We start from the raw sequence: 18,492 nt of genomic DNA on the forward strand, positions 1-18,492 counted from the left end.
AGTCGTGATATTTGAAATTTTATAAAAAACCAATATTTTTCGAAAACACCATTCGAACAATCGTTAAAAAATTCCAACGTCAGCGGTGCGATTACCTAAACTTTTAAACACAAAGGCCACCCTAACAGTCACATTGCACGCACTTGTACATTAAGGAGGGGGGCGTGGAAAATCAATCGATCACTTAATCTCAATCACTCTGTTGTACAGCTTCGTCGTGAGTTTTTTTTTCCTGTCACAAACGCGGTTCACCGTTCACGTGGGAAAAGTCGTAATTCGACAGAGTCAAGCAGAAGAAAAGGGATGAAACAAGCGCGCACGCAATCGTCGGAAAGCGATGCAAATGTTTGAACAGTTGTTTGAAGTCAAAACGCGGGAGATGAAAGCGCGATGCTGACTGAAAAGAAACAGGCCGCGCAGTCGGTTATGGAGTTGGAGATGTGGGAAAACGCGATATGAGAAAGGTGAAATTTTTCGTCGTACGTCGAAATTATACGTAGATTTTTGTAACGCCTCTCGCACTGTCACTCATGGAGTATCTGAGACGCGCCAACGGCCGACGTCGCGACGCCCGACTTACTAATTGTGGCCTCTTGATACGCGACGTCGCTTCTACTGTAGTGGCGAACGTACGGCTTCTTTCGGTGGGGATCATTTCGCACAGAGCGACATAGTACGTTTTTCATCAAGCTCGTTCGCCGTTGCGCGATTATGGAATATCAGGTTCGACGTTACGACTGCACGTGCTCAGGATGAAGAAACTGAGATGAAAGTTAGTCGAGAATCACTGACGCTCAGATTTCGTAAAGTATAATTGTTAACGTGATCCGATTTGATTGGAACGAAACTCTGGGATCTTTAAAAGTCAACACTGTGGCTTGTTTTCACATCGAAAAAGAGCTTTTTCGACTATCCTACGATAATTTTCGAATTTTGCAATGCCTTAGTAGTATTTTTATGGCGCCGTATCTCAACAGGTAAAAATGTAATCTTTAAAGGATGACTTCGTTGTCTGTTGTCTGTTTGTCTGTTTGTCCAATAGTCAATTTGTTGTTATATCACATAACAATAATAATTGAGTTTGTACGGAACCCTCAACGCGTGAGTCCTAGTCGCACTTGTCCAGTTTTTTCATCGATAAAACCAAATCAAAACGATAAAAACTTAATACGTGTTAAAATAGATTCATTTTCATGTCCGCCAATCTTAAATACTCGAAAGATCCTATTGCACGATACAAAAATCGATAGGAATGAATTTTTCTGTTGTTTTTAATGCGTCTTTGCGGATTCGTTTTTTGTTTTTTTTTATTCTTATTTTGCGGTCTTAGAATTTTTATTCGATTCTTTTGCACAAATTTCAATTTATCTCGAATGCAGTTTAATACGTCTCGAATGATTTAACTTGTATCAATTAGTTTTTCTTTGAATACTGCAACGATTTAAATCCATGTGAATTCGTGAATAATATCAGCACTTTTATCCTTTTGAATTGGTTTCTGTTTGCTTTTGTTTACTTCAATCCCTGACGAAAGATGCCGATTATTTTTTCGGATTAACTCTAATTACTTTTCGTATCATGCAACACGTTCTCTTCAGAATTTTGAATTGACAGACAATATAACGAATCTGTTTTGACACAGATTATTTTTTTTTTCCGGTACCGGAATGTCTTCTTCAATTTTTAGATCATCCGTATGAAAAGTACTTAATTTCTTTAAATACAAAAATCCAGACGAAAATCTTTTCAGTTGACTGAAATTCGAGAAAAAATACGCATTAACCTTGACGAAAATGGAACTCGCAAAAATAAGCCTCGAACGGTGCCGATTCGAAACGCAAATTCGACTGAACTGACACAATGAAAGATCAAAGGGTATAGAGATAGTCGAATTTCACTTTGATCCAAGCAAATAGGAAAAGAAACTCTGCTTCACATGTCGATTACATGCACCGAGTTTCGAGTCGGACATAGAAATCGGGGCGATTGATATGGTCGCACATGTACAGAAATCGCAAATTTGCTCGGGTAGTTTATGCACTAGAGAAATCGTAGCCTCTTACCCCACGCAATCTGATTTATTCGAGTTGCAGGACATATCCTTTTATTTCAAGGAACATCAATTTGAACTAGAATTCCACTGTCGTATTAGAAACGTCAGTGTCGTTTAAGAAGATCAGCTCTGAATTAGGAGGTTCTGAATTTAAAGAGGTTTGATGGCCAAAAATCGACGCTGTTTATTAATTTTATTTAGAAGACACAGTTGCATATTAAGTATACATATTTCGAATGATTATTTTAGGAAGCTACGAAGATTGCTTCGAAGATACATAGAATAGAAAATACTGAATTCATAAACAAAAGCTTATACATCGAAGTTTCATTCCAATTAAATCACTTCAAAATAGTTCAAAACGTAGTACGTTCGTTCGGTTTGATTAACTCTACGATGGTTTTGTGTTAGAGATAAATTTTCTACAAAGGCATTGGAAAGGATTTTCTTTTTCTTCAGTAGGCAATTCAATACCTCTATTTTTTGATGATAGTCAATATCGATGTAATATTGTAAAATTAAATATTCAACGATACGGACAGAGTGAAAAAAAGGTATTTCATTGAATTTGTGGAAAATAATCTGCTAAATAAAATGATTAATCTATTAAATGTAGAACGATCTAGAAGCGTGTTAAGATTAGTCATCGATAACATCTAAGCTTTAGTTTCAAATTCCAGTATTTTCTATTTTTATATTTTCACCATGACTTCGTAACTCATGAATATGATAATTCGACAAATACTCAATTTACGACTTATCTCGTAATGAAACTTGATGAATAATGAAAAAAAGGATCCAATCTATTTCTGGCCAACCATTCTTAAAAATCTTCATAATCCAGAAGTTGACGCCTTTTAAACCCCGACTATTTAGTACATGTTTACGCAACGATCTGGAAGATTAGTCAACCAGCGTACATAAAAAAAAGCATAACAAAGAAATGAAAAAACACCTTGCGTTATCTACAAAGATACGGCCTCTAATGCACATTGCCTGCCATGAAATGGGCCATATCCTGTAAACTTACACGCTTACAAAATTACACGTTCCGTGCGAGGGTGGAGTGGCACAAATTTGACGGGTCAACGGCTCTGTCGCGATATCAAATGCTGCTCAGAGATAAGACCAACTCCCAGGTGTAAACCCGTGTAACATGCTTACTCGAAACGTTTATGCGACGCGATAAATGCTGCGAGGGCGGATACCGGAGAGAGGAAAAAGAGTTACTCGCAATTGAAATAAACCGTAAGTCGGAGTGCGATTATTGCGGTTTGTCGCAAAACCTTGAAGCAGGTTTATCGACTCATTGCAGTCGTCAAAGTTGACGCGATTAAAGAGGAAAATTTCTTTTATCAAGATATACAGTTTTTTTTTTTTGCTTGTACTTATAATGCTTACGAGTGTATTTCAGTGATTTTAAGAAAATTTTATTGCCGGTTTTTGTTGTTTTTTGATGAAATTTATTAGCTATTAATTACACATATTAGATGAAAAATTACGATCGAATTATGGTGTGTTTTGCACAGTCAGCCGCTGGCAGCGGTTTTTTTTCTATCATTCCCTGCAGCAGTAATTTGAGGTTTCGTGAAATGACGTGGGCAAGGTCCGAACGGAGATGCAGTTACGTAGTTTTATTACTCGTATGATAATCGCTGGTCATGGCTATTCGAAGATGCATCAGCGCGCGAGTGTTATTCCAGTCTTTGAAATTCAGGTTTTTGTATCGAAATCCTCAGGGGAAATAGTAATAATAAATAAAGAGGATAAAAACAAACCGTCCTCCAAAATACAGACATTACTATTTAGGTTAACGTGGACTCTTGTAAAAATATTATTAATAGCACCAGGATCTGGTGATGGACTGCAATTAGCTTTATGATGTTATACGAGATATACGCTAGATCCAAAGATTGCAACGTGACGCGATTAGATTTGATCTTCGTTGAAGAAAAAATTAGAAGAAAAAACTAAAGTTCAAGTTGTAATAAAAAGTTACGCATTCCGTATTAGTTAGGTACTAGAATTGCATGTAATACGTTTCGCGAATGATAGTAATAAAATCATTACGAGTCGCACGCGATTAAATAAACTTGAAACACGCCTCTGACGTCCGAAGCTCAAAATTAGCGAAATTATTTAATTTACTACCGATACTACGGCATGCAAGCGTTTTCAGGAGCTTTGAATGAATTAACCAGACAATATAGATAAGCAAAATAGACTCGCGCGCGTGTTGAGAAGAAGAAAAAAAAATATTCATTGACTCAACGAAACAATTATTATTGCACTATATGTTACATTATTTTTAAGGAGTGAGTTTCGAATCGAGCCGGGGTAAAAAGCGCGTCTATTTTCGCCGTGGTTTTATAAATTAAATAGCTACTTTGACTTTGACATGGTTGTTCGATGATTGCGGCTCGTACCTATAAGAAATAAAACGCACGTCCTTACAGAACGGCGAGTAATAGGAGGAGATAATTACCATTTCTGTGTCACATTACGTAATCATCATGAACGCGTTGCAGACTTGCAAACTTTTTGTCTATCTTTTTCACTCTTTCTCTCTCTCTCTCTATCTCTCTATCTTTCATATTTTATCCTCCGCAGTGTTTAACGCGTTACGTCCGAGAGACGACGGTTGAACAGGCACCTGATCGCTTGATTCTTGAGTACATAAATAAATTGCATGTGGATACGTACCTCCACGCATGCTAACCCGCGGTTATTATACTCACGCCTATTGTGGCAAGACTAGGGTACAAGGTTATCCCTCACGACGTAATATTCCCTCGACGCGGATTGCTGCAGTGCATCTAATTGCAATTTCCACCAACTTGAAAAATTGTTATCGCTTTTTTACACTCGGAATAACGAATGCTCGAAAAAATAAATATTTTTTGTTTTACACAAGTGTACCGACAACTCAGCCTTAATTCAGAATCATAATTCAGAGGGATCATAATAAATTTCCTCAACGATACAGAAATTCGTCAGAATAATAAACCTGACAGCGGATTCAGATACGTGTAATTAGAATTTTCTTATTTGTATGCGTCCCGACGCTATTTTTCTGGACATGCAAATCTCAACGCACGCAAAATGTTATTCAATTTTCGAAAAGCTTTAAGCTGGGTACACACTTGAGCATATTTGCGCGCAAATAATGTATTATAAATAATAATATGTTCAAGTGTGTACCCAGCTTTATAAGAATCAGCCTCTGCAACGTTTGAGGAATTGGAATCTGACCTAAAGCCTAATTAGTATTAATTTTCGCATGACATCGGACATTCGAATTGAATTTCAAGAGTTATTGCCCATTTTTTGAAATTTACTTAAAAAAAAATAACGTAATAACAAAGCAGCAGACACGTATAAATGCAACAGTAGATACTTACTACCGATAGAGAGTTGAAGCGCTATCGCCAGTCGTGCTAGGGCCCCAGCCAATGGTTGCTTGTAGTTTGCCACAAGTCGATCATCTGCGTTAATATGCGTTAGTGCGATGTTAGTACTTTGGAATAAGCGGTTCACTTGAATTTACACAATAGCGTAAGCTTTATTCAAATTTACATTTTCCTTCTCCATCCACTTTGTTTTAGTAGAATTAGTAATTAATAATACCACTAATTGTTAACACCGTATAATCGCCATATTATTCATTTTGTGCCAAATTACTCGAATCAAATCTGTGTGCATAAATGATCTTTCTTTTTTGATAAATTTCTATCAATTTATCACTATAGGTAGTAAAAAAGTGACAGACCGTCATACGCGATCGACTCATAGATTTCTGACTTTTTCATTAAATGTCGATAACACAGGAAGGATGAATCGACGTTATCAAGTCTCGTAGACGCGTGTAGATCGAGATTCAAGTGAGAATTCTCTCTCGCAACTTGATCCGCGACTCGATCGACCGACGGCTTTAGGCCGACTACGAACCCTACCTTTGCTACTTCGCACCTGACCGGCAAGCTTTTTGCGCCAACCAGCAGGTAGCGCTAGCTGCAGATGCGAATTTGAAACGAGAAACTGGTTATCAGCTCAAAGCGCGCGCCGCGCTATATCAGATTCAAAAGTCTAGTCACCTCACTTTCAAGGTGAATCACTTGCTTCGAAAAATATCGCAAAAATCGCACGTGAAGGGAATCGAGAAGCGAATTTTCTTACGCAATTTAAAGCTTATTGAGACCGGTATTCACGGTCGCACCGATCAGATAAATTTCTGATGTGCTCACTGTTGTACAGACCTTAACGATTTTCATTTTTTCACGTGACGGAAAAGTACTCTACTGGGTATAAATTGAAAATTAGTTTTCTAGTATCGCGATACCAATTTGACTGAAATTTTGTAATCGCTATAAAAAAATTAGACTTTTCACAGAAGTTTTTAGTTTTAATCTCCGTGGAATGCAACAATGCAATAGAATGATTGAATGAAAGTAAGTCAAATCACAGTGCACACTAGTTGCTTGTAATTTTGCGATCGTTAGTTCTTTCGCCAATATCAACTCACTTTGAGAGTAGGTAGTGACTACAATTTAGAATCCGATAATAACTGCATATTGCACGGTGATTTCTCTCGTTCAAACACAGCGTCTACTTATCGTCTCTCGGTTAAAATTTCGACAACGTTTGATGGAAAGTCAGAGCTCGGACCTTCCGTTCAAGGCTCAGTTGTATTCGGTTTAATTTTTGCAAGTCGACGAATGCGAGAAACGTTTCAATTGAAATGACAGGAATTTTACTTCGACCCGCGACACGTTCTACCGGTTGATGTTTGCAAAAATATTGCATTTCGCGAACGACTGTTGTTGCGAAATAAACGCACAAACAGCAAATCCAGGGTGCACTGAACCGGCGGAATGTATTTCCGGCGAATACTGACGAGACACGACGGATTGCTAAATTCTCAATTTTATATAAACAATAATTCGGCACAGCTGCTCAACTTACAGGCGATGTGATCGTAGAGGCGGTCTATCGGTATCTCGTCGACGTCTCCGACGAGGCCTTCGACTATCTTCTCGACGAAGTCTCGGACCCTTTCCACCGAATCACCCGCATCCTCTTCGCCTCCGGCGGCAAGACCCACGCCAGGACCAACCCCAGCATAGTCCGCTCCTAGAAATTCGCAAAACAATGCACATTGTAAATCGAAAGAACTTGAAAGACCCGAGTGTCGATCGAGTAACGAGGAATGAATTGAGATAACGGAAACGATCGGAAATCAATGCAAATTGCTTAAAACAACTTGATAGATTAACTTGGAAGAAATCGCATACGGCAAAATGGTTTCAATTCGCGGAAATAGTTTCAATTCCCGAACAATTTATTGTTTTTTATTTATTTCCCGCAGTTTACCGACTGATTTCCAATGATTATTTCCCAACGATTTTCTAGGCGCAATCATCAGTGATTTGTAGCGGTTTATGTGATTTTCCCCGACCCGGAAATCACTGCAGATCGCCTAGAAGACTAACAAATTATTGGAAATCAGGGATGAGATTGTAAATCAATGCAAGTTTCACGATAAGGTAAAAGCAAACAAGTCGACACCCCACCGTACTGAGTCACTCTTGTCCCAACCCGAAAAAGCGCGTTGCAAATCGCAGTTTCCATCCTCTAAAAGCGTTCGCAGATCGTTATGCAGTATCGCTGGTCCAGTCTCGTTCACTTACTCATTCAACGGCAGTTTTACTTCTCAGTAGCCGGCGTCGTGGTCGTCTGTTTTGTTTTCTATCCTTGTATATCGACGAGTCTGCATAGGCGAAAGTCCGCCTATAATACCCGGGAAACGCGTTCAGACCGCGACACTCTAGTAAATCTAGTTTCACGGAAGCCCGTTACCTCGAACACGAATCTCATTGTATCCACACACAGAGTAGATATCGCGCGAATTCACATGGGTTAAGCATCGTCTACCCCCTCTTTTTGTGCGTGATTATCCTCGGTCCAATTTTATTGTCTTTATAATTCTCACTCGGCGTGGTTTGATCAGAGATTAAAAAGCTCCTCCTCTATTCTCGTTCACTTTCGAATTCACACTCCGGATGGTCGGTTTAAGGGTGGTTTTTTCGCTAAGACGGATAGCTGGAACTTCCGAGGCTGGTGATACCCGAAGCACACGATGATAAAAGGCGTAGAACCGAACGAAACGTGTCGCTTCTGGAGCAGAAGTACTGCTCGAGAAGTAACGGAGCACCGGGTAAGGAACAAGATGTTGTCGGAGAGGCTACTGGAGCAGAACTGACCGACTGGTAGCGGCGGTTGCGACCGCGGTTTCGCCTCCAGGGAAACTTCGGGATGCTTGGTGTAGCCGCGTCTATAGTCGACGCTCTGGTTGTTGGTCTAAGACTAATCAGCGATCGGCGAGGAGTCCAAGACCCCATCGATACCGGCGATCAATCGGTCAGTATTGTCGTCGCGATCCTTTCCAATGGTCCGCGTGTCAAGGTCGCCCATCGCGGGCCACGCCGTTTCATTTTTACCTATCGCACATTCGCACTTCAATTTACATCCCATTCTTAGGCTGAAAACTTATCTCTATCATATATATTCCATATGCCGGGATTATATACTTGCACACTTTAATGGCTCGGTACTCGGCGTTTTAAACCGCCGGCGAAAGCACGTCTAATCGAGTAAGTTCGTGGTTACGGCTCTGCTGCTCTCTAACTCTCTTGGTACTATATATGTATACCAATTTGTACTATTTTATACCTCGTACACACGTCGTATTGTTAGCGTTATGCCAAATCGGCACAATTTCTCTGTTCCTAGATTTTTGATACCGCTCCTCTCCCCCCCCCCCCCCCTTCCCCCTCCGACCCCTCTCCGCCGCGGTGTTGATTTTCATTCTATAAAGTTATTTTCATCACGTTTTTCATCGAAACACCGTTTGCTATTATAATCCGAATTGCGAAATCAGAGCGCGTATCACTCCTCGATTCTCACGATATCGTAACCGGTGGAATATATTCTCTGACAAGTGAAAAGCAGGATTATTAGTAAATCACCAGCTTCTAAACTAGTTCCTACGGAATTCAGGACACCACCAGTTTCCGCTCAAGAAGTCACACGATTGTCACATTTCTTTTCTTTTGCTTTATTCTCTTCAGAACTACTTCTGACTTTGATTTTTACGTCTGATATCAACAATCCTGTATGAAGAAAAGCAATGATCCTGGTTTTTTTTATTTTTAGTCTTTAAACCGTTCGATGTAAAAATTGTTGTGATTCGTGTATTTTCAAATCACAGTTTTTACAGGGGTATCGTGATTTCGCACTTTCTGAATCGAAAAGTCATTTTTTTTTTTTTTTTTTTGTATACGAGTCTGTGAAACAAGTTTGGTGAATATTATTGAAAGAAAAGTTGCTTATTGGAAGTAATTTGACAGGTTATATTCAACCATATTCAATTGTTAAGACTTGACACAATTTCTATACTATAGAATTCCTATTGAAATGAGCAATGTCTCTGGGCGTATGTATACCTCATCGTCACCTGCGATTGATGGTATCGTGGAAATGAATCGGATCGTGATTCAAATGCATTACATTGCATTTGAAGTAGCATCTCCGTACAAAAAAGACGCTACGGAAAAATTATCATCACAATGCAGTCTTACCATATTTGGAAACCAAGGACTCTTCTGTCTAAGAGCCAACGAGAAACCGCCATGGCAATACCGTCGTCGGTAAAACGCGTCTCAAACATGTTGTAAATGTACATACTTCGTAGTATGGATCCCTAAGTATAACGCAAAAACGGCACGTGGTAAAGATTTTTGTACACGATTATAAAATAAGTGTAAACAGCGTTTTCCTCGATTTTCGCCATGCGTGAACGATGCGTAACAACGTTTGCGGAGAATGCAAAGGATCGTAATCGTGACTCGAGTGATAAAATTCCATTGTAAACTAACGGCAACGTATCACGACTGGAGTAAAAAAGTCGAGTTAACGGACCGAGTGTTTCTTTGCCGTATACTTTTGGCTGTTTTTTCTTTTACCCTTCTTCACTTCCTTTCCTTCGTCTCTATTTTTCTTCATCCCAATTACGCTCAGTGCCGATTTACCGCAAGAACAATAACAGCATGGCGGTAACGATATAATGGATAATAAGAGAGTCCATCGCAAGATTCACGTACACCGGGATAGAAGAAGGTGATCGTTAAATTCTTTTTTCAGTCGCGGTATCATATCCAAGAGCAATTGAAAATTCTGAAAGTTGTGCTGGTGGAAGATGCGATGCAACCACCCGTCTTATGATTGAGAAATAATGAACCGTCATCGCTACGCTTGGATTTTGATTGACGAAACGATCGGCTAATGCATCCCAGAAAATCTCACGCCTCATGATTCTGATGTTTCGATATTATTACGAACCCAGCCGTAATAGATTTTTAAACCGTCCAAGGCGGTCAAAAAAAATTTCTCGCCAACTACCGAAGCTAGTGTCACAAATCGCTTATAACAGAGAAGGAAGAAAAATGCAAATCGGCTGGAACACCTCGCGTCTTTTTTCGGAATTGATTATAAGTGAAAGTATCACGGGACAATAACGGTTTGGATGATTAATAAAAGTTACGTAAGATGCAAGGGGAACTTTGTAGTTGACTTTGATTCACAATTACTTGGAAAATCGAGCGACTGGCTATTTTCTGCGCTATTCGCAAAGAGCAGAATGAACGATCATCGATTGGTTAATTTGTTACAGTTCAACGTTTCGTGCGGAAAAGCAAACTGTTGAGTTTGCTAAATGGCAAATTGGGTATCTGATTTTGTTAACAGTCGTGCCAGATAATGTGAACAGTAAAATCGCGAATAGAGGAGTGGAGAGGATAAAATGAATCTTCCGTAAGTTTCTTCGAGAGGGTCAAACAGTGGAACGACCAAATTTTAAATTCTAGTTCATAGAATGTGACAATTGGAATATAAAAAATGGATAAATCGAAACATCAAAATATCGAAAGGTAAAAATATAGAGAGCCAAGACATAAAATGATCAGAATTTCTATGTAGAACGTACTATATATTTTCACCTAAATTTCTATATTTCTCGAGATTTGTAACGATTCTGTAGTTTAGGTTTATATTCCGACCCCTCAATTACGTTTTGACTTTTCTGTAATTAAACTGTCCACTTTTTAAAATCCTCCAAATTTCATACTTCCATTTCTAAATTCTCGACGTTGTCACCCTTCAATTGTGTACCCATTTTACTCTTTCACCCTCGCTCTACTCCCGTCATTCTGTTTTCCAAAAATTTCTATCATCGAAGCCCCAAAGGCGGGAAGTTACGGAGAGTGTACTATAGCGCCAGATGGAGCGAACACCTCTTTTTTTATTTTATTTTATTTTTTTTTTTTTAAATTTCCCCCGGCGCCAGCAGAGTCGAATATATAATAACAAGAGTCATTTAACATTCTCTTGGTATACGAAGAGACGTATACAGTCGACGGTAGTTCGGCACGTCTGAGGAATTCCATTCGCCAATCAATTCCATGAAGCGGGCCAAATGCTGTCGGTGTTTGTCCAGGTATAAGAGTACACTGAAGTCAACAGTCAATTGTTTTGCAACAGCAAGGTTTGTATCGCGGTTTGCCGATCCGCACGCCGAGGAATGTCCCCGAGGGATTTGCTCCAGGTTCATTCTAGGAAGATAAATTATTTAGAAGGAAAGGCTTCTTCGTTTTCTCTACACACGCACACACGCCAGGCACGTACTGGAGCATTACTTTTTTAAAGCCCAATCTCCTGCCGCACCAAGGATGAGCCCTTCTGCCATTTTCGTCGTCGAACAATTACTGAACGCTTCGTAAACTGCGAGCGCTGTTAAATTTTTAACTACATATTCAAAATCAGCTCGTGAAATTCGATGATTACGATCCGGATGATCCGAAAAAAATATTCACCGCGAAACTTTTTCGTCTAATGTGCTTAATCAAGCGAACGTTTGCCAAGGATATAATTAATAATTCATGGTACAAGTGTCGAACACTCCAACTTCCGGTTGGACGCACATCCATGCACGAAGCTGTATAATATAATTCATCGTGCTTCATTAACGGGTTATTATATTGGAATAAAAAAAAAAAAAAATCGACGATATTTCTAATTCTTCTTTTTCTTCGTCAGTTTCCGTAAGCAAATGTCAAGGACTTCCCGACGCTCGACGGAGGATTGTACAAAAAATATGCACAAAAAAACGTTTGCCTGTTCTTTACCGCAGGTATCCAGTCCCATTACTATAGATTCCGTGTGGGTACCGTGTGAATGATATTAACGTAAAAATTTTTCTCGTATATTAATAGATGAATGAGTAAATTGACAATGAAATAGGGACGAAGAAGAATAAGGAAAAGATGACAAACCTGCGAGAAAAACCTCGGATTTGGCCGTACTGAACCGGTGAGACGCGTCGTTGTGGTCGGCGGACAAACCGCCAAAGGTCTCGAACCACTTCTCGTTCCTCCTGAGCCACAACCTGCGTCGAGAGCCGAGGCAAAACGTAGAAAAACATCAATAGAGTCAATAAGCTGTGAGATTGAGTCGGACGGAGGAACGCCGAGGAATCCGATCAAAGTGGGTGGTGGACGAGGAGGGGAAGGAGGGAGCGGAAAGAGCCTCGAGGTCTCAAAAGATCCATTTACCTTGTACCTACAACGCTGTGGAGATAGGATAAAAATGCCTATTGATTTACTTGAAAATTTTGTATCCAAGATCAAAAGCACGTATCAACTGAGTTAATTTCACAGGCTGACATACGACGAATTTTTCAGTGATAGGTTTATTCTAATGGCGATTATTCTTTATTTCACGTGTCGGCCTGTGTTTTCTAGCGCGTCAAAGCAAACGCGTAGCGACAATATCGATTTGATGATCTTTGATTCTTTAATTACTTGTCGTTAAATATCTACAACTTTGAACTAAACTTAACACATACTTAACTTTTTTCTCACATTTTATTTGATCGCAGATTTACTAGAAAAATAATAAATTAATCTTTGTCAAAAATATCGCAACTTTTAACACTTTCACAATTGTCAAATGAAAATGAGATATTCAGTTCAGCGTCTTTTTTTTCTACGTCTCTATCTCTCCTTTTATTACGAACCGAAGTAATCTAAGATGCTCAATGACCGGCTATAAAAATCTTCTTCTCGATGTCGTATAGCATCATCTATGCAAATTATTGTTTGTGTATATATAGGTATATACATCTATACACAGTGACTTTGCATACTAGTCAATAGTTCTTGAAATAATTACAATAATTCTGTTCTAGTCCCTTTTTTCTTGTCGTATTTCTTTCTCGCCTGTATTTTCATCTCACGAATCATCCGCGCTGGCTGTTTGCCCTTGCCTGCGGGGCTTGCGATTAGATGAGGATAATCTAACGATAATCTATCTGGTCGCATTCCTGTCCATATTATCGATTCTGACAAAGCAAGTTACTAATTATATACAGTCATGTACACGGAATTGGACTTACGAATGATAAATTTCGTGAACTAATGAACCATAATCAACGTTTGTTTACTATTTTATAATATGCCTATCATGCGGATTGCAATTTGAATGAAAATAAGGAGATAAAATGCGGCGAGTGTCAAAAGGTCGCGATGCTGTAACAGTGCACATGTATTTTATTTTATATGTACTATATATTTGCCTCTGCGACCTCTGGCGAAGTAAGAAATCACACAAATCTGCATTCATATACATAATGATTAAGGCTGTCGGTCAATAACCCGGACTCACATCTGACTGAAATAATCACCGTGAGATTACTAACCGGTGTTATGATCGACCAAAGCTGGTGTTTCTGATATATTCTGCCCTGATACATAAAAATGACAATTCTTTATTACAGTAACGTGTAACGCCTAACACTCTTTTCCGTAGCCATGGGTATTAATCCGAGCGACCGGTAACACTTCACGAAAATACCGGTCCGGCTTACCTTGAAATCAAAACAGAACCGCATGCGAACTTCCTTCTTTCTTATATGTATATAAAATTGCCTGTATAATCTTCACTTATCGAATTACAGCAATCGATTGCAATTATTTAAACATCTGACAAATAATCAATTTTTAACAAACCGAGAAAGTTTCATTTTACGCCAAGAAATGTCTTCATTATTTCATAAAATCTGTAAGTAATTTCATCGAATGGATCCCCCCCCCCCCCTCCCCCTCATCCCTCCCCTGATTTTACAAAATTATTTCACGTAAAATGATCTTCATAAATCTGTTATAATTTCGTTACCACTATTGACGGTAATAGTTCTAAAAAAATTATTAACAATTTCATAGAAGTAGTTAGGAATTTTTTTGAATCACGTAAAGTTTCCATCAAATGAATAAAAAATTAACGACGTCAAACAACGAAACTACGAGTCACGTATGCAGGCGATTCTCGAGATACTATCTCGATTCGAAGTTGAGGCTTAAGGAAAGGATTTGGGAGTTAAAAAAATACTCAGGAGGGAGCTTGTATTACTGCAGTAACCTCCGCTGATGACAAAACAAGCAATGCCAGGCGTTGTCCGGGGTGTCCCAGCGGGAACAACCCTTGCGGCAAACTCGGGATCCGCACTCGCCACAACCGACGCCGCGCCCTACGACGAAGGGTTTCAGGCAACAGGCGCACCGACTATCGTCTAGAATCTGCTTGGTCTTCTCGTCCTTCGCCTCCTTCGCCTCCTTCGCTGCTCTCCTGGGGAAACAGAAGAAATTATCAGAAAACCGACCCTCGCCGTTCGAGTTGGGAGTCAAAGAATTTGCGCACTTTTTAATTTTCTTGGACACGTAGAGCATAGTTTTGCATCTCTTTCACAGGTCCGTGGATCGCCGGTTTTTAGTGTTTTTTTTTTTTTTTTTTTTTTTTTTGTAAGACCTGTTTTAAAGAAAACTTTGTTCGCGGATTTCATTCCTTGATTATTCCAAGGATCAGAATTGCGACGTTGACGCAAACTTTTTTACAACATTTCCTGATTTTTTGAAAGTCTCGAATTAATGCGAACACTTATCTCTCTCTCTCTCTCTCTCTCTCTCTCTCCCTCTTTCTATCTCTTTATAGCGGTTACGTAGATACAATCATTATATATTAGTCAAATTAATATTAATACAGGAAGTAAAATAGTCAGAGTTCCCCAAGCACGCAGTTTCTTATGACACTTTTTATCTCTTTCATTCTTTCAACGATTCAGCATTAATTGAAATCGCCATCAGTACTGATACACGTCTAGTGGGTTCGGTACAATGAATAACGCACAACATAATAAAATATCATCCGATTTATTATTCTCTTTTCATATATTCTTGTAAAATTATCAGCGAATGTTCTAATTATTATCTATTATCTATGTCTACCTACAGGTGTTTACTATTCGCGAGAGCACGCGTCTCCATCCGTTTGCACTTGCCATTTTCATATGGTTAGAATTTACAGTTATTTACCATCGGATTTCCACGTCTCCACTTCCTGAACCAGGGCGGTCGGTGAATAATAAAAACATTCGAACATACTTATTTCCTATATAAAATTCTCCACGAGTCCAACAATGATGCAACACGCGTTTACCAGCGGTGAAATAAAAACGCCAATTAATCATTCCCAATTCGTATTCATCACACACGTATAAGACTTGCTTGTTAATTTATTTCCTCTTCGTACACTTGACCATGAGTGTAATATTCGTGTAAAAATAAATTTTGAAGAATCACCAGGAAGAAAGGCCAAAAACCAAACACAAAAAACGTCGCTGTCGTCGGCGAGTCTTGGTCAAAAATAGCACATCAGTTCCGGATTCCTTTTGTATCAATCGCCTTTTTCATCGAATAAAAACCGCCATTTTCCAAATATTCCTAATCTTCCCGGTCAAAAAATATGGATGCTGATCTGGGACCGGCGTGGCTCTCCTCCTCTCTCTCCCAATCGGCGGTGACAACCTTCACCACGACGACTTCAATGGTTATAAGAAAAAACAGCACCATGAAAACGGCCATGTTGTACTTTTCCTGACCGGTGACCACCCTGTCACCCTCCGTCAGTAGCGTAGAAACGACGAAAGAAACGTGGACGAACATCTTCTTGCTGTTTAAAGACGTTCAGCGTGATTATTGCTGGGAAAATAACTTTGCCGGCATCTGTGCAAAACGCACTCAGATAACGAACGAGATAATTGCACGACTGTCCCTTCGTAACGACACCGCACTACGTTCTCACTGCTTTCTCGTCGCAGACTGTCAGCTTCATGCAGCCGGAATTGAATTCTACTGATTTCGTGCCACAGATTACATCGATTTAAATAGATGACCCTGTCGTCACCTCAGTCGCCGTTTGTTAGCGGAAGAAATTTCGCAGGCGCACCTTGGCTGCTTGATGTAATGAAAACTGGTTTATATCCTCGAAGAAGTGGGGGTATTTTTCCCGAAGGAAAGGCATACGGGGGCAAAACATACAAAGAAACAGCTCTGAATTGGGAATCAAGCGGAGTCACTCAATTTCAGGCTATTTTTTTCCTCTTACGAGAAGAGTTACGGAGATCTTTGTTGTCTATCTCCTCTTAATACAGCTTGTACGGATTTCCACAAGACGAACGACTGCGACTCAACTCGCACACTTTATTACTGCTTGATGTCCGTAATTTCCAGAACACTTGTTCTCCCGCACGTGTTTCACGAAGTTCAACCAGAGATAAGCCTAGCTATCTCCCAATCGAGCAATATTTAACGCAAATCTTGACTCTCTGAATCACGCGAACAGGGTTCGGCACTGGTTGTTTGTTCTCACGATAAAAAATGCTTCGCTATATTCCGGTATCATTCAACCACTGAGCAAAATATTGTCGCTATCTTCCGCATTTTTATTCGTGCACAGTCGTCGACGAGTAAGAGGTAAAGTGGGTACTTTGAACCACGTTTTGAATATCAACAACTCGATTCTACCCACAGACGGTTATTTGTAACCACAGTGTCTTATCTGATCCCAGCTCGTTACACACAGCGGTTTACAAAACAATTATGATTACATCGTATTTTGGAAAGTTTCATAATTTTCACACGCACTTTGGTTATTATCGAGGTGGAGGGTCATACAGGCTTGTAAACACTTCTCTTCCACGCGCAATCGTCCTCCGGTAAAAGGAGAGAGAGAGAGAAATTGTTGAGGCCTGCAAGCCGTCACTTTGGTTGAAATTTTTACACTATTCCGCGTTATTTTCCATACACAGAGGCATTTCGGATAGCAACTGCATCGGGCAAGGTAGGTATATAGAAACAGATGGTCCGTTGGTTTGTGCCGGACTGCCGGTTTGAAAGTAACAGTGTTCAGTGGAGGGAAACTTACTCGCGCTGTAAAAGGAGGAGGCAGAGTCAGAAGTTATAACAAGCAACATATAACGTGATCCGTTATGTCATAGTTTTAATACCAGTTTAGTTGTCGGTTCTCTCGCTATGAAGAGAAAACTTTCACTCGATCTAACCGTCGTCCCTTCCTCTCGTTCATCGGGTTTGTTTGTTTATTTATTTATTTCTTTCCAACAGCGTTCATCCACCTTGTGTCAAAAGTGTTCCGGTGACGCGCCGCAAATTAATGTTACATCACAACTCGGACGATAAACACACATGTGAAAAATTGAATTACTCCAGTTTATGTATATATATGATATATATATACATATATCGGTCTATGTAACTGCAATTTAGTTCATTCATTGATTGACGCTAAGTGCATGAATGACTTTTGACTGTGAATGAATATATTCATATATCAGTAGCTGGTTTATTTTCAGATTTAATATTTTAGCAGGGCTTTTACTTTGATAAAACTAAAATATATAAATGTTTTATGTGCAATGATTGCGCTTAAGGTACTTGCACGTATTTATTTACGATCAAATTACCCTTCTCTGTTAAAGATGTCAAATTTCACAGCCGATACATGCGGGTAATAAATGCTTTAAATTCTGTTTCCGTAATAAAATATTATTCAAATATATGATTATTGCAGAGGTAAGTGATTAAGCAACTGTAGATTTATAGAAAAACTGATCGTTCCATAATTGAATGTAGGTCATTTACTTGATCAGTGAAAAATTTTTCCTCGCGTATAATTTATCGTACGATTTCAAGTTTAACGATTCACTTCCCATAGACAAGACGACTATCCTCTAATACACTTTCTACGAATTCGCAATATGCATTATCACCGATGGTGCGTATGCGATTTGCAACGTCGGTATTTTGCGAAATTCTCATCTCATACCGTCTATAATGCAGCAACGATACACCCGGTGATTAATAAAACGCTGTCGAAAAACAATGGGTGTAGAAACGATTGTTTTAGCGAGACATTATTCTTCTGCAGAACAGATACGAATTTTTTGCGTTGAACAAGAAAATAGAAAAAAAAACACG

The 18,492-nt window shown here is 39.3% G+C and overlaps 1 protein-coding gene across 9 annotated transcripts in view; it reads right to left on the reverse strand.

Moving 5' to 3' along the window:
• The window catches only part of LOC124416427, a 41,860-nt gene that overhangs the window by 14,062 nt on the left and 9,306 nt on the right, over window positions 1–18,492 (reverse strand). For 3 of the 9 annotated variants that reach the window (XM_046897492.1, XM_046897488.1, XM_046897491.1), the window contains 4 exons: window positions 14,573–14,788; window positions 12,439–12,551; window positions 7,016–7,183; window positions 5,455–5,538 (listed from right to left, as the gene is read on the reverse strand). In XM_046897492.1, the coding sequence (XP_046753448.1) occupies window positions 5,455–5,538; window positions 7,016–7,183; window positions 12,439–12,551; window positions 14,573–14,788 (581 nt within the window). Of the gene's footprint in view, window positions 1–483; window positions 624–5,454; window positions 5,539–7,015; window positions 7,184–7,423; window positions 7,474–7,740; window positions 7,760–12,438; window positions 12,552–14,572; window positions 14,789–18,492 lie in introns of those variants that run through there. The other 6 variants (XM_046897490.1, XM_046897494.1, XM_046897493.1 and 3 more) reach the window with 6 other exon arrangements.

The sequence above is a fragment of the Diprion similis genome, chromosome 2 (assembly GCF_021155765.1).
Source record: "Diprion similis isolate iyDipSimi1 chromosome 2, iyDipSimi1.1, whole genome shotgun sequence".
In the NCBI taxonomy this organism is placed as follows: domain Eukaryota; kingdom Metazoa; phylum Arthropoda; class Insecta; order Hymenoptera; family Diprionidae; genus Diprion; species Diprion similis.